General features: G+C 43.5%; 1 protein-coding gene across 1 annotated transcript; it reads right to left on the bottom strand.

The window, feature by feature from the left end:
* Positions 1-1,332: 1,332 nt before the first annotated feature.
* LOC310805166 (uncharacterized protein) lies at positions 1,333-16,764 on the bottom strand (the record flags this gene model as incomplete). The annotated part of the gene is made up of 8 exons (XM_083670745.1): positions 1,333-1,358; positions 2,232-2,304; positions 2,443-2,517; positions 2,882-2,991; positions 3,569-3,712; positions 4,282-4,312; positions 6,021-6,191; positions 16,084-16,764. 8 exons carry the CDS (start codon positions 16,762-16,764, stop codon positions 1,333-1,335), a joined length of 1,311 nt encoding a protein of 436 aa, XP_083526871.1.
* Positions 16,765-18,213: the final 1,449 nt, after the last annotated feature.

Consider the following 18,213-nt stretch of genomic DNA (forward strand, 5'->3'; position numbering starts at 1 on the left):
ATACACACAAACACATACAGTTGCAATAAAACCCTTTATTCTCATCTACTTTGCTACAAACAGTTGTATTTAGTTTTTGGCATGCTTAGAAACACACAATTTTAAGACAGATTTAAGCTTACAAATAGACTCTCTAGGAGTGGACAGTACTGCCCAACACCACATTCCACAAAAAACACAAATACACTCAAACACAAATACACTCTCCTCAATGCAGAAATACACATACAGTATTATCTCACTCACACAAGATCTCTCACAGCTTCCAGTGTTATTGTTCACTGCCTAAAATTGAATTAAAGTATGTTTATTTGTTTTCTGTAGTGCACATCCTGGATTGTGCAAGGGAGGTGACTGTCTCTGACTGGTAAAATCATAAGTGTAGAATGCATTAATCTCAATATTCATGCAGGACCATGTGCAAAACGGGGTATCAGGTTAGACAGAAGTAAATAGTTCATGACCTCTCTAACTCATGTGCCCCAACTCTAAGAGTCTGCTGTTTTCATGAAATGGCTCCTTAATGGGAGCAGTTTCCCATCTAACTATGTTCAAAGCACATAACATGGAACTCTTGTATGATATGTTTGATAATGATTTTAAAAATCTGAAGAAGTGCATCAGTGCTAATACAAAAATTGGCTAGCATATGCCATAGGTTTGACACTCACTCTCTACAGTAGATTTAAGACATGATGGACTCATACCATAGAGGGAAATCTAGGAGTGCACAAAAAACTAAAACACACACACACACACTCACACAAACATAACATATTTTGACAGTGTACAGAATATTGCCATTAAAAATTTTAGATAAATATTCCACTATCCCATAGGGGAATATGCTGTAGTTACAGGAGACGCTGGCTATGTTAGAAAGTGCTAAAAATGTGTCTCCATTAAAATGCTACAGCCATAACTAACAATGGCATTGGGTGTGTGAGAGAGGAAGAAGCCCAAACACCACCTTGCTCTTTAGTCCCTGTAAACACTTAGCAGTAGAAATGGTTTCAGTAGTATTGGAAATGTACAATGTAAAACTGTCTGAGGCTGGCTGTTGCTCAGTTCTTCTGTTAGAGACAGCATCATCATCAACAACATCATCATCATCATCATCATCATCATCATCAATGATGTTGTTGTTCTGTCAGCGTGTGTGTTTGAATGTGGCAGATTCAGGGCAGGGCTTGATATGTCATTTTTTGCCTTTGATGTTGAGGAGTCAGAGGTTAGAGGTCCGTCCGTCAGTGCTCTGCCTCTCCTTCTCCTCCTCTCTCATCAGGAAAGGCTCCAGACGCTACCATGACCTACACATGTTTTATCTGTCCCTTAGCGAGACATCATCCGCACAAACTCTGGGGATAAGGAAAAAGGGAGAAATCAATCCAGCAAGAGAGACGAGAGGGAACACAATTTATAAACCCCTGAAAAGAAAAGCAGAGCTGAAAAAGTGTATACAATGGTGGAACTGCATGTGTGCACTACCAGCCAAATCAAAGATACACATTCTCAAATCAATGCTGCTAGATCAAATTTAGCACTAACATTCTAAATATTGACGGATTGAGTACATAAGACGCGGTGGCAAAGCTAACCTATGCGGATAGCAGAACGTACAGTCGGCTCTAGTAAGAATAGCAGCGCATGCTATTTTTGTCCCACTGCCTGTATGCTTTCCTTGTTCTTTTGGTAATCTATGAGGTGGCATAATCCTTTGGTGTGGAGATAATCTGACAGACAGGCCTATTCCTTTCATCCTCCCACCTCACTCTCAGCATGATGCTAGAGTATCACCCAGCCTCAAACTGGGCTTGGGTTGGCACTACGGTACTGTATGTATTGTGTGTGTGTGTGTGTGTGTGTGTGTGTGTGTGTGTGTGTGTGTGTGTGTGTGTGTGTGTGTGTGTGTGTGCATGTGTGAGTGTGCATGTGTGTGCACTGTGCATGTGAGTGTGCATGTGAGTGTGAGAGAAGAAGAGGCCGGAGAGCTGTGTTTATTTTGGTGTGTGTAGATCCTCAGGGGTAATATGTCTCCATGAGAGTCTCTACCTCGCTTTATTGAACACAGGACATGTCAATATGAGGACGCTCACTTTAAGCAATATTGGTATTCCCACAATGGGAGCGTTATGAACAGACTACCTATTTTGCCAGGCTCTGTAATAAAACCTTTGATACAACAGAAAAAACATCCAGCGGACCTCAAAGTGACCAATGAGATAGCTCACCTTCGAAGTCTACGTGTCCATCGCCATTCAGGTCAATGTCCCGTAAGATGTCCTCTAGGTCTCTGTGACCCACCTACCAGACATAGACAGAATAAGACAGCTCAGTTGGAGGCTACAGTAGGAAGAGCTTAGATAGACACATACTGTAGACAGACAGACTGAATGGAAAACAGATAAACAAAGACAGACCGACAGATCTCCTTTATCTTACCTGTTGACCTAGAAGTTTCTTCATTGCTTCTCTGAGTTCTGCAGTGCTGATCTGACCATCGCCATTGGTGTCAAACTGAGAGAGGGAAAAAGTGGAATGTTACTGTAGCACTAGTACTGTAACTTTGAGTAATGAGTCATTCTTCTCCAATATCTATCTTACTGCATACTACTAATGAAATCCCCATGCATGTAGATGATTCTCTTCATCATTTAATCAAATTTCTTCTTTCTCTTTTAGCTTAACAATTTCTCAAGAATCTCTCTCTTTCTCTATTATCCCATTTCTGGTTTTAGCTCTCTCTTCCTTTTACTCCCCCATTACTCCCCCTGTACTCGATTCCCATCTCTCTCTCTCTCTCCCTCTCTCTCTCTCTTGATCTGTCTCTCTCTTCTCTCATTCCATATCACCCCCCTCTCTCTCCATCCCCTATACTCACCTCTTTAAAAGCATCCCTCAGCTCCTTGACCCCGATCATATCTGCCGTTTCAGCCAGCAGTTTGGGACCCATCAGCTCTACAAAGTCCTCAAAGTCCACATGGCCTCCTACTGTGAGATAGAGTGAACAGGGATTCGTTAAGAGATGTCAGAGTGTCAGAAATAAACAAAGAAAACCGTTAAGAAAGAACTGTATACAGTACATCTACAAGGACGTTTGCACAATAAAACACACATACAGTAACTCACATGAACACATTAACAATCTCTCTCCCTATGAAAGACGAGAGAGAGAGGGCTGACAAGATTTAAGCTCTGCCATGTAGACACATCATATCCATATGCTTTAAGCCCCAAGGCTATTTATAGAGGCGGATGTATTTTATGGTATTTTCAGGGCTAATTACTAAAGGGATCTGCGTCAGAGCTATTGGACCTTGAATTTTCAGAGGCCACGTGTGTAATGGTGTGTGCAAAATGCAAATATCTATGAAATAAGAGAGAGGGCAGAGAGAGAGAACGAGAGAGAGAGAGAGAGAGAGAGAGAGGGAGAGAGAGAGAGACCAAGACAGAACAAAAGAGAGAGAGAGAGAGAGAGAGAACGAGAGAGAGTATCATAGAGAAAAGGGACAGCACACACGCACGCATGTACACACACACACACACACACACACACACAGTTACTCACAATTCATGTTGATCTGCTGGCTGAGTTCTATCAGCTCCATTTCTGTGGGCATGTATCCCATGGTTCTCATGCAGTTGCCTAGGTCCTTACAGCCGATAAAGCCATCTTTGTCTTTATCAAACTCTTTAAAAGCTTCACGCAACTCTGAGAAAGGCGGCATAGGGGAAGAAATATCAATATTAAGATCCATATCAAATTAAATGTCTTCAGTTTATGAAATCAGATAATTCAATCAGTTTGTTAGATTACTAATGAGAGCATTATCACGAACTTGAGAATAAATGAGAGAGAATGCATTTTTTATTTTTAAAAATGGTCCAGTAGACACAAGAACAGATGCTTTCGATAATCACCATGTACTGTAACTAACAAAACAAAAAAGGTAAGCTTGAAACAGTCAACAAGCTACAACACATTGTTAGTGGAAAATACTTCACCATGACTCAATGGAAAGGCACTCACTATTAGAATAAAACTCAATAAACTATGCCTCTTTTTAACAATGCCGTTTACCTAGGGCAATTGCCTTAACTGAAATTAAACAAATGCATATATTTTGGCCAGCTCAAGAATGTTATCAATTAGAGTTTAGGTACTGAGTTTGGGTTTAGCATAATCTTGCAGTATGCCTCAACAAAATACCAACCCAGTCTGGATCATGTGATATCATGCTTATCATTGCAGCTCATCTGCTCTCTCATAATGAGACTCACCATCCATTTCCTCTGGCCTCAACTCGCGGTCCTGTGAAAAATCAGATGCCAGGGTTAGAATCAAAAACACCATGTTGAGATTCTACTAGTCATGTCATGACACCCCAAAACCTCTCAAATAACTCTTGTGTAAGATATTAACAATAAAACACTTGTCTGCAACATGTTACGCTAAACGTTGCTTGCCTTTGAGGAGGAATAGCTAAGCATGGTATCATAGCTCATAACACCATTACTCATACATGTACCATTCATAAAGTATGCAACCCATGTTTGCTTTTTATTCTTAATGAATGATCCATTCCTGTGTAATATTGACTAACTGTGAGGGTTTTAACTGCTGTGAGGGTTTCTTTGATGCCAGGGTATCTACTTGATACGGAGGATCGGTGGTGGTGAGCGGCAGACACCTCAGGGGAAACAAACTGAATCAGTTCCTTTTTGTTCTCTCTCAAGCTAAGTCTAGACTTTGAATTAGCCTGACCCCATCTCTACCCCTGCATCCCCTTAATAGCATCACAGGGCACATCATCGGGACAGGCTCTGAAGTGGTGGCAGTCTACCAAGGATAGGTCAGAGTAGTTCTCTAACGAATGACAGGACACTACCGTGCCTGATCAGAGAACCCCCCTTGCAACCCAAATGTCAAATCATGCTTGGGACCTATTTGTTTTTGGTGCTAATTCTTGCAAATTATTGTTGCTTATGCTAATGTTTGCTAATGCCTTCCCCTGACAATTTACCCGAACCTTAAACACTCAAAGTTAATGCCTAATACTGCCTAACCGCCACACAAGTCGTAATTCCCCTAACTCTCAGTAACATATCTTGCAATTCACGTAACTCTCATGTAAGGTATTTTTTGTTTTTGACGTATCTTACAGCAACACACATGGTCAACGCTGGTATAGCCAGATAATACGTGCACAGAGAACGTATGTTTTGGTCTGCAGAAGCGATCCCCCTGAACGTATTCTGTTGGAGACTATGTTCACTATACGTCAAACAGAGTAATGCTAGATCTACCACAAGCATTTACAGTCTATCAGAGTGACAAAAAGCTATGCTTATACAGTAGTAGTGCCATCCCACTCGCGCACACACACACACACACACACACACACACACACACACACACACACTCACACACAAACACTCATGCTCGCCCTCGTACACACACACACATGCACAGTGCACGTGCACGCATGCACACTCAAACAAACACACACACACACACACACACACACACACACACACACACACACACACACACACACACACACACACACACACACACACACACACAAACACACACACACACACACACAAACACACACAAGACATTCTATGTGTATGAAGTGGGTTCTACGGGTTCTACACAGATACTGTACACTGCACATTTTGGAGACCATTACCTGAACCTTTTCCAGGATGAATGTATTGGCAAATGTGGGTAAAAAAAAAAAAGCGAAGCAGAGAGAGAGAGAGATGTTAGATGAGTATGACTGACTGATTATGTCTGTGAGTTTTTATAGCTGTAGAGGAACATAGGAGTCAGTATGTGTGTGTGTGTGTGTGTGTGTGTGTGTGTGTGTGTGTGTGTGTGTGTGTGTGTGTGTGTGTGTGTGTGTGTGTGTGTGTGTGTGTGTGTGTGCATGCGTGCATGCGTGCGTGCGTGTGAGAGTGTGTGTATGCATGCACATGTGCATGTGTGCATGTCTGTGTCTGGACTTACGTACAGCCTGCCGGCTCTCAGCGAAGCCCTTGCGTAGAAAGATGCAGGCAGGCCCCAGTACATTGTGCATGTTGGCGCCGCTCTGGGCCAGGGCCACTAGGGGCTCAAGATAGTTCCCACCGTGGTGGCCCCCCTCCTCATAGGATGCCACTGCTTTGTAGCTCTTCTTCTGGTCCTGGGGCCACATCCAAGGTTGGATGGGGGGCAAGTCCCAAGGTGTGTGTGGGGGGGGGGGGGGGGGCCAGGAGAGAGGGGGCGCAGGGGCAGAGACAGGGGTAGAGACCATGACTCAACTTGTGGACAACATGATGGAGTCAAGCAACAACAGAGGGCCTGGATGGTAGTGGGAGAAGGTAGAGGCTAATTGACATGTCTAAGGACATGTCTGTCAGTCATACACAGGACTATAGAGTGGCTTGGTCATGGGGTCAGTCAAAGAGGATAGGAACACAATCTGAGGTTAGGTTTAGTACAACAGTGCAACAAACGCCATCCCTGCTGTACCTTTCACAAAGATGTTTTCTCTGCAGCTGAGGACACCTGTTTGCAACACAGCACAGAGATCATGCTCAGAAGATAGTCAATCTGACACAAGCTGTCGAGGGTCACAGTGATTTGGGGTTAAAATGGGAGGGTTTTAAACAAATCACTTTGTGCAAACACATAATGCATTTACCCTAAAGGAAATACAAGGTTATAGTCATGCCAAGAATGCCACTCGAATATAAAGAAGGATGGCTTATTTGCGCATACATTCCAATTAGCCATTGTCCAAATGATAGAAGGAATAAAATCATTCAGCCATTACATTATAATGACCAATTAGTTTGACCAGGGGGCAAAGACAGAGCACGCAAGCACATCACTCAATTACAGTGGGAGCTACAGGTTAATTAGAGGCATCATCGCCTACTGTTGAAACCTCCAAATATATCATCTGTACTAAAGCTAATAAGGGCAAACATTTCTCCAGTCTAATGGCAGACAGAGAAGAGGTCTGTACGTATGCACGCATGCGCGCGCACACACGCACGCACGCACACACACACATACTGTATTTGCCCTCTAATGTGCATGACCTTCACACTCCATCTGTTGCGGGGCCAGTTCCAGTGCCAGCTCCTGCCTTATGGCGCTGGCCACCACAGGACGTATTGCCCACTGGGTAATCTTAGCAAGTGATGCATAGAACAGTGTCCTTAATTTGAGGGTCCAGTGTAGCAGTAAAAATACTGCAAATGTGGGGACATGTTCAAAAATAATGAAAGTAGAACATTATCTTAGAATGGGAGTCATTTAAGCAAGAACTTCCCTACAATTCCCTTCTGCTGCAGACATATGGCTTTAAGAGTTGCTTGTCATATTGTACAGCATTAACTCAAGGACGTACAGCTGTGTACGTAGATGAAATGTATTAATGGGACTGCTTCCCTGATGCATGAAAAACCAATGCACTGCACTGCATAAATGTCTGATCTACAGTACAATACACACTAACAGTACCTTAAGAATTATTTTTTATGAGATCCATTTTCTCAAACAAACAATGGTTCTCAATGTGGATACGTAAGAGTTCTGAGTACATCAGGGAATTATCCAAACACAGTTGTTGTACACTGAATAATCATGTAATGCTTGCAGCTGTAGCTGAGCCCTCTCAGAACAATGACATCCACTCAAACTGCTTGCCCTAGGGGGTTTGGATCTGGAGTGGTCCTGCAGGTTCAGTACAAATCAACAGGACAGCGCCACCTGTTGGCTGATCTGCTCCTCTTTCTGAATCCCAAAAGAAGAGGTGAAGTGGCAATGCCTGGGCTAAGTGCTCTCTCTGACTCATGTGGTTGATTGTGACATGAGCTTGCTTATTGACTCCACTCATCCAACTCAGCTGGTCAAGGGCAACACTAGACACTAGTCTAATACAGAGGGAGGGTAGGCAGAGCATCATTGGCTCCACTGAGGACTCATACACACTCCAGCACTATTGACATTCGTTGATGAGCTACAGTCACACTTGCATCTAGCTATTCCAATGACAATCACTATCTATGAAAACAATCACAACGCAGTCCGAAGTAAATGTTCCAGAGCCTACTATACAAGTGCATATACACACACGTTGGTAAACAATGCCACTGTCCAGAGATTGTCAAAGTGCAGTCCCCCCCAAAAATATTCTAAGTATCACAAGTCTGTATTTGAGGCTGGTCAGTGAACTATTCAATTCACTGATGTTCAATGAGGTGGATGAGACAACAGCAGTAGACTCTCGGCTGTTCTGTCTCCTCTAATATCCTCTAGCCTGTTAAAGCGCCCAGCTCCTCAAGACATAGGGATACAGCTCAGTGCGGCACAGCGGTCAAAACCCAGTCACACAGTCCCATATACTATACAACAGGGTCAAAAGTCCAGAAGTCCAATCCGATCAGGTCCAATAGCCTCCAGTCAATTATGGGACAGACAGTGAGACAGACATGCACAGACAGTCGGGGGGGGGGGGATCAGGCAGTCCATAGCCAGAGCGCCGTACAGAAAACCTTACCTTCTTGGAGAAATTTCGGACACAGTTCCCCATAGTAAAGTCCCTCTCGGTGTGTGTTTTGTCTGTACCTGTGTCTCTGTGTGTGTGTGTGTGTGCACGTGTATGTCTGTGTGTTTGCATGTGCATGTGTTTCTGTGCATGCATGGGATAAAGCGAGGTTGAGGGAATGAAGGTTCAGTGGGTCATCAACTCAGACAATATGACATTTAGTGAGAGGGAGACAAAGAGCAGGAGAGATAGAGAGACAGTGAGAGAGAGAAAGAGAGACAGATATCAAAAGAGAGAGAGATAAAGACAGTGAGAGGCAGAGAGAGATAAACAGAGAGAGTCGGGGTGAGAGGGATCAACAGAGGACCTACAGTACAGGGAAGGACACTGGGAGTCAAGGTGAGAGAAGGAGAGAGAGAGGGAAGAGGGGAGGTAAACTGAAACGGAGGACAAGAGAGACAAAACAGGAACGAACGAAAGATCGAAGAGAGACAAAGACATGAGAGGGAGAGGAGGCATGCGTGTCTTCTTAGTGAGATGCAAGTGCTCAAAGCACAAAATGCAAGATTGCTTATTCATTTGCTCACCATCCTCTCTCTCTCTTCTCTCTCTCCCTCAGTGTCTCTCTTGCTCCCTCCCTCTTTTCTTCCCTCTCCCTCTGCTCTCTCTCTCTCTCTCACTCTCACTCTCACTCTCTCTCTCTCTCTCACTCTGTTGCACAGTTTTAAACCATCAATGCGAAGGGAGAGTGACAAAGAAGCTCACATCGGACAAGCATATTACCTTCCCCCGAGCAAGAAACTGGAGACACTAATCCAAACACACACGCGTGCATACACCCGATTAAACACACACAAGGATGTGGGGCTATGGAGCTAAAAATATCTCTCTCTCTCACACACACACACACACATACACACACACATACACACACACACACACACACACACACACACACACACACACACACACACACACACACACAGCAACATGCTCACAAAGTCATGTTAAGCTAGAAGGGATAGTAGTGAGATCAAAGCCAAAGCTCTACAAAATATACAAGAATCGAACATGAAAGGCATGTGGATGCTGGACCACCCAGAGTACACACACATATACACACACACACGCACACACACACACACACAGACACACACAAAATCAGAATCTGAAGCCAGTGAGTACCTGTGTATGCACCACAAATCACTGCACACAGTCATGGGGGTCTGGGCATACTGCTTCAAAAAATGCAAGTGGCAAGAGTAATCCCAGAAATCACCTGCATTGGCTGCCAACGATCACATAATCAACATCATGATTTCCTGTTAGACCTTGTCTATTCTCACCTATACGTACATGAACCAAGGTCCTTTCTCTCCTCTGTCTCTTTCATTCATTTACTATCTCTCCTTCTCTATGTTTCTCTCCTAGTGATTCATCCAGCCCCTCACCGGAGGCTCATTGTGAGCTTCAGATCACATCAGACATCAGACACAGGAGCCGTCGGCTCTCATAATGTCAGCCCAGTGTGTGCACAGGCATGCACACAAACAAACACACACACACACACACACACACACAACACACACACACACACACACACACACACAACACACACAGACACTCACAGACACTGACACTGACACACACACACACACACACACACACACACACACACACACACACACACACACACACACCACACACACACACACACACACACACACACACACACACTGCTTACTGCACAAATAAACATGTGAAGATGAACAACAAAACGTATGGCTAACTGCTTCTCATGCGGATCGTAATGGACAGATTAACACCCACAGCTATAAAATTGCACACTCAAAAGAAAGCACACGCTCACACACGCATGCCCATAAGCATGCCACACATACAGACACACTGACATGCAAACATTAGTCTGTCATGGGAGAGACAGCTAATTCCAAGAGGAAAGTGGTAATAATTGCTTTTGCGGTTTAATGAAGATTTGAGGTCATAGACAATCCTGTTTGATCCAGTGCCAACTGGTGAGCTAAATTGGCTAGGAGATGAGATGAGAAGGGGGGTGGGGGGGGACTGGAAGGATTGGTAATAGTGACATCTCTCATCATGCCTCTGCCATGCTCTATTGATGTACCAGTGAGTGTACTGATGAAGTCATTAGTCATGTACAATCAACGTTTATAGTACCTGATCTGGTTTATAATACCGTATCACCTTACGCTCTCATATCAATATTACCTTGCTCTCATTTCATTTTCATATGATCCTGTTCCTCATGTTTTATTACTATGCATGCACTATTACTATGCTGCATCACTTTGGTGTCCATTTGTGGGGTACCTACTGAGGGATCTACACTCACTGAACACTTTATTAGGAACACCTGTACACCTTCTCATGGTGGAGGTGGTGTAATGGTGTGGGGAATGTTTTCTTGGCACACTTTGGGCCCGTTAATACCAATCAATCATCGCTTGAATGCCACAGCCTATTTGAGTATTGTTGCTGACCGTGTGCATCCTTTCATGGCCACAATTTACCCATCTTCTAATGGCTAATTCCAGCATGATAATGCACCAAACGAATGTTTCCAACATCTTGTGGAATCAATGCCACGAAGAATTGAGGCTATTTGAGAGCAAAGGGAGACCCTACCCAGTATTAGTATAGTGTTCCTAATAAAGTGTACCGTGAGTGTATATAGCCCTGGAATGATTGGATGTTTCAGACTGCTCTGTGTGTACTGACTGCTCTGTGTGTACTGGCTGTTCTGTTGAAGATCACCAGAGGAGGAGTCAGTGATCCGAAAAAAAAAACATCTCAGGCAGAAAAAGACTGCAAGTGACCTTCACTGTGATAGGTCATTTCCTGGGGTGAAATATGACTGGTTCTCATTTGAGTATGAATAATTCATAAGGTTGAATATGGTTATACTTTCACTGCAATAAAATTGTCATCTTTCTATTTAAGACTAAATGATTCCCTTCCAACACTAGTGTAGTAATGATGATGGTACTCTTTTTTGTAAACCTTAATTTTACAATATAACACATTTATTAATTGATGTACTTCAACACATCATTCATGTCAATTCATTTCTCCTATTTTTCTCCTCCACTACTCTCTCTCTCTCTCTCTCTCTCTCTCTCTCTCTCTCTCTCTCTCTCCTTTCCTCTCCTCTCCCTCTGTCTGTCTCTCTGCCACACTCACTGATTTGCTTTTCAATGGCTGCAACCATCTTCCATAAATATTTATTAACATGCACCTGCATACACTCACATGCCAACGAGCACACACACACACACACACACACACACACACACACACACACACACACACACACACACACACACACACACACACACACACACACACACACACACACACCATTGCACACATTGGCTCTTAAATGTCATGGTCTAATCTCTCTCATTTCAATGAGGATTTCACTTCATGGTGAAGACGTCTACAGCACCTCTTTTACAACCATCCTTCAGAAAATTGCAAACACCCGGTCTCTATAAATAGCCTTCGGGCTATAAACATATTGAAGACAGAAATGACGTGGTGAATACGACGATAGTTCTATCATGGCAGCTTATTCACACCTCCTTCTCCCTCTCCTTTGGTACACAGACCTTTCATCTTCTCTCTCTTCTCCGTCATCCAGGCACCCTCTGTTTTCTCCACCCCTTTTTTTCTACTCTCCCTTTCAGACATCATCAAGGTCAGTCTGACCCAGGCAGAAGAGAGGGACGGAGAGAAAGAGAGGGAGGGAGGGAAGGAGGAAGGGAGGGATGGCCAGAGTACCAATGAAAAAGGGAAAGGAGCAGCAGTGAGAGAGGGGGAAAGAGAAAGAGAGAGAGAGAGAGAGAGAGAGAGAGAGAGAGAGAGAGATATTGGTGGAATCAAGGAGCTAAATTCAGTGAAAGAGGGGAGATGGAAAGGGAAGGGTGGGAGTAGAGAGGAGCAGCCAGAAAAGGGAGAGAGGAAAAGGAAGCCTTTTGCTGGACAGGTTTCCTTACATTGTCTCCAAAACTGTCAGCTGCTGTAAGACAGAGGAAGCTGACGAGTGTTGTCCTTACATAACCATGCCCCTGTCTACCCACTACCTACCTATTCTTCTTCCTCCTATTTATCCAATTCCTTCACTCTTCATATCTCTGCTCTGTCACTATTGTTCCTGCTGATATGAGACAAGACGTAGAGTTGCTTCTGGGTGATACACATACCACAAAAAAACCTGTACACACACTGTAGGCACACACACACACACACACACACACACACACACACACACACACACACACACACACACACGCACACACCTATCAACTAACAGACACCTGCACAAAATCCCTTGGCTCTTCCTCCCAGTAGAGTGATTTATAATGAGTGAGTGAAAACAATGATATATACAGTATATCCCTGCTACCCAATGAGCAGTTCTGAATTATTTTCCACAACTCAAAGGAAGCGTTTCCTTTCTTGAGTTCATAATGATTTTGTTGTGGCTCAGAAAACTGGCTGAAGGTCTCTTGGTGAGAATTCCAAGTGGGACACACTGCTGTTCTGCCCTTGACCAAAGTGACCTGATTGACTAAATGTATTGCTGTTAAAATGCACACACAGTAGGTCATGTATGTCTCTCTGGATCTTGTACAGTGCACATACTGTGTCATGTGCAGTCATGTTCAAGAAGCTACAAACATAAATGTTTTATTTTCCTCAGTGTTATTGAGGGAAGATGCTGTTATCATAACTGACCAATCAGATGTCCCTGTATGTGCTACAGAATATGTTAGTACATCTAGACAGGCATACTGTATCTGCATCAAGATATTATTTTTATTGCAGGAATCATTCACCTTAAACCACTCAACAACCTCATGTGCTTTTCTCTCAATGTAACCCACCTCCCCCACCCACCCCCACAGTCCATCTATTACCATAATTCAGCCTAATAAAAATTAAAGCATGGTATTTATATGGATGCCTGTGAAAAAAATGTTTTTGCTCCATGCTGGAATCCCTGCTTTAGTCACCAATTTGCAAACAGGCTTTGTCAGGTAGCGCGGTATCCGAAGGATTTGAATATTTTTTACCATGACACAAAAAGGCCCTTCTCCTCCGTGCTCTTATAATCAGGTCTTGGGAGAGCTATATTTAGCTCCCACTGGCAGCGAATGAGTTCTGTAGGGATTGTATTCAGACCTTGATGTTACATAAGAAAATATGAAATATGAAATCTCAGTGGGTATAATCTCACTCTATGTCAAAAGAGATCCAAAAAGATCCATTAAAAGACTTACTATTAAAAGACTAGTAAGATGATGCTTACGTAAAGGTGAAAGGAAGCATCACTTACTCAATCACTCACTCACACAGACACACACTCACACAGACACACACTCACACAGACACACACTCACACAGTATGAGTATGTCTAGATGCCCGTCGTTGTGTAGCAGTGGTTATCCTAATGTAAGATGGGTCTTTATGAGGGTAACACAGAATCCCAATTGAAACAAACAAATAGATCAAAAATACTATTTTGACCCTGGTCTGCTGTATACAACGGATATACAACTCCTATTCTCATTGAAACGTTGCAATTACTGTAAATGCACATGCCAGCTATAGTGAATTGGCATGGCCTCTCATATATTTATATTGACAAATAATCACAATTTCAATAATGTCTGAGAGCTTTACTGACAAGTCCCTGTTTTAAGAAGCATACAAGAAGCACACTGTCACCTTGCCCACCCTTTTCCGCTTGGAAATTCGCCACCTCTCCCTCGAGCTGAGCAATTTCACAGTCAACCAAGCATTAATTAGACATATATTCTCCTTTAATAGGAGAATATATGTCCTTTAATATTCCCATTTCAAAACATAATGACTGGATAAAATGACAGAGGGGCTAGTGCACAGATTCTCACTGTAGAGCAGGTTGAGAAGAGATACTGTATGTAGCACAGCAGCGCTGCATGGATTTGCTTTGGCTGGGACTCCTTTGACTGATTGAAGCTCTGGCCTGGATTGAGTGAAGTTATTTCTGGCACACATTAGCACATGGGGAACTTATTGTCTCCTCTTGAGCTTTCTATCTCCCTCAACACTGAGACGAGAACCTCAGAGCCACACGAAGAAAAAAAGTAACTGGAGAGCAACAAAAGCATAGAAGGAATATGGGGACTTGAGGAAGGCTTTTGTATTAGTATGGGGTACAAGGAGATAGGATGCAGGAAAGAAGAGATGGGGAGGAACACCCCTATTTTGCTATCCACCCTCACTCATCATCTTCGCCCGTCCATCTAACAGTTCACAGCCCTCTAACACAGATCATAGGTCATCCTTTGTTTCCTTGCTTCTTAACCTCTGACATAAGATAATGTGACAACTCATTTAGTTTCATATATTTTTGCTAATTGAAAATATTGATATTGATGTGAGAGTCCCTCATATTGACTTATCGCTGTGTGTGTGTGTGTGTGTGTGTGTATGTGTGTGTGTGTGTGTGTGTGTGTGTGTGTGTGTGTGTGTGTGTGTGTCCTCCTCCTCCCCACTAACGTTTCCACAGGACTGGAAACATGATCCACCTGCCATTGCTCAGGTGACAGGCATGATGAGAATACCCTCATTCATATTGGGACGCATGATAGCCTGATATCCTTTTCCATCAAACTAATGGTTATTAGATACATACAGAAATGAGATTTGGACTCAAAACATGCATACATTTTTAATCTGGTCAGATGGGGTGAGTGGGTGTCCAGTCACACCTGGATTGGGTTCCTGCTCCATCTGTTCCTCACTTTTGAACCTAAATCAACCTGACACTAGGAAGGAAGTATCACTTATGTCTGAGCTGTTAATAATTTAGCTCTGATAATATGATGATGCCCGAAGGTAAACAATAAAGCTCTATCTAAGGGCAATCCTGTGTATAAATCATTGTATTTTATTTTACTCCATATAATAAATATGACACCAAAACGGTCTGGTTTAAAATGCATTATGGCATTGAAAACGTTGAGAGCTGTTAGAGTGTAATTAACCTAATGCTTTATTATCCCTACACTACACTGTTGACATGAACTATGTGGGTTGTACAGTAAGACATAGTCCTTTCCCACTGAACAACGACTCAACATTCATTAAATTACTGTTAAAGATGTGGTTTCCCAGTCGCATTGTGTTACACAACAGAACACCTACGCGTTTAGGCGTGTTTGAGTGAGCACTGCAAGCCATTGCATCACAATTAAGGACTTTGATGTAAAGTTTATTTTCCTGAATTTTGTTGGGAAATTAATTTACACTATCATGTCTGCCTAAATGTTAAGACTTGTATCGGGGTATTTTAATTTATAGGGGTATTTTAATTTCTATGCGCGCGTAATTTCTATGCATGTAAGTGGCTTAAAATAGGCTGCTCCCCAACTACTTGTTGAGTCGCTTAACTAACTTTGAATGTGTTCAAAAGTCATGAATTTGTACAGACACTAAGCTGCTTACCTGCCCGAAGACCGATTTCACTATCGGGTGAAGATTGGCGTCATGCTCGGACGAGGCTGCGCTGCGTCTTTTGGAGGTGCGGCTGGATACTGCTGGCACTGGCGAGGACGTTGCAGGTGGATCAGAGTTTAAACTCGTGGACGACCCAACATCGGTTCTGTCCTTCGATTCGAAAAAATATGCAGTATCGTCTGGGTGCTTTGGATAGGAGGGAGTTGGCGAAGACCTTCGGTCCGGGCGTGAGTTGCCGTGTTGAGGCGCCGGCGGCAGGTCACCTCTGGAGGTGTTGTGTTGGTGGTGTGGGTGTCTGGTCGATTTACTGCGCCCTTTCCCGCTCCGATCCATCCGCTGTCTCCTGTCCTCCTGGCTGTTGCCGTCGTCGACGGTGTCTCTTTGGTGGTGATGGTGGCGGTGGTGGTGGTGGGGCTGGCTCTTGTGTCCCCGTTTATCATCCCCATTCCGGGGACCGGCATGTATTGGTTGACAAAGGGGTCTACGCGCGCTCGCCTCGCAGTCATCGGTCCAGCCCGTCTCCTCGGGCACATCGCTACCTTCGGCATAACGATGGTGACTGCGGTGGCTGTGCGACCCATGCTCAGAATGGTGTGCAGACCTGCGATTTACTGCTGAAGATCTCAGCAGAGAAGTAGTCGATTCGCTCTTTGGAAGAGAGGTGCTCATTGCCGTTCCCTTTGCCTCAGTTAATTACTATGTGCAGATGCCACGACTAGACTGGAGGTCGTGAAGACAATTCCCCCCATGTGCAGGTGTTCAGCATTAAGCCAGCGTGTACTCAGATTCAGAGCAGCCTGTTTGATCCCTGAGTGTTTTCGTGTATCTGTACAATGCAAAGTAGCAACACCCACCTACACACACTGATGATAAAGTTCTGAATGCCACCTGCTTGTTCAGTTGGAAAGATGCGAGGACTGACAGTTAGTGTTCGTTACGTGCAGGCAAAGTGGTCCTTACGTGCACGGGCAGCTTGCGTCAGTGATTTTGGGTGCCTTTGGAGGGGGATTTATACTGTTGCCTGTTATGTGGCGTGTCGCTGTCCACGCGCAAAGTTCGTTCGGTCCCGCGTCACGTAAAATGATAATGACCTGTATAAGATGAATAACCACCTTACCCATTACATTTCTAAAGAATCTCAAATGAGGTTCAGTATCACGTGTGAGCCAGGATAAGATGAGAGAGTAATTGACGTTACAGACTGACGCTTTCCTGACAACTTTAATTCACTGCTCAGGTAGTTTATCCAGTTATTAATGACCCAACACAGAACCAATGTGACCCACTATAGGCCCAATTGACAGTTTGTTAGAGCTGATTTATTGATGTGAAGCTCTATTGCTCAATGGGAGTAAAAGAAAACCGATATACATTTATTTTCAACAATGTCTAAAAATGCTCACTCCTACTGGCGTTTTGCTCTTTTCCAGTCCCCTCTGTCACTCTGCCCTCTCTCCTTTCCCCCTTCTCTCTAGAGTAAACAGATGCTCACAAACTGACAGTTGCGTAGGTTTATGTAACTCATACTGTAGTACCTTACATTCACCTCTCATCACTCAACTAGATTCCTCCATCAGATGAAATAGTCTCAATGTAGGTCTACACCCCAAAACAGTACAACCAGAAAGCAAAGTGAGATTAGAGACACATTCATTTTAATTGTGTTAATTTGTGTTTCTAATGAAGTGTTATGAACAGCCATTACTGAGCAACACACTGACAACATCAAAGCACATGCCTCAGGCAACAGTTCCTGCTGAATTGAGTAATACAACATTTCTTCAGTTCACTTCCCGTAGTCTTCACTTTTCTGGTAAGGGTCCCATGTTGCCTTGGATTCAGCGTAGTGGTAAATTGAGTTATGCTGGGGTGTGCACAGAGGATTAGAAAAAGTATTTTGGTACCCTAAATACCGAAGTGATTATCACACACGTGTGTGTCCAATGCATACCAGTCTCAATGGAAATGGCAAAAAGGAAAGTGATGTCAATAGCCTACATTCTTGACCATGCTGCATTTATGAGAGCACCAAGGATAACAAAGATGTAGGGCAGTAGAACAGTTAGCTGTAAATAAGTTTCCTGTTCATCAATTTGGAACATAGCATATCTTTGTTTA

This window comes from Argentina silus, assembly GCF_951799395.1.
Source record: "Argentina silus genome assembly, chromosome: 5".
NCBI lineage: Eukaryota > Metazoa > Chordata > Actinopteri > Argentiniformes > Argentinidae > Argentina > Argentina silus.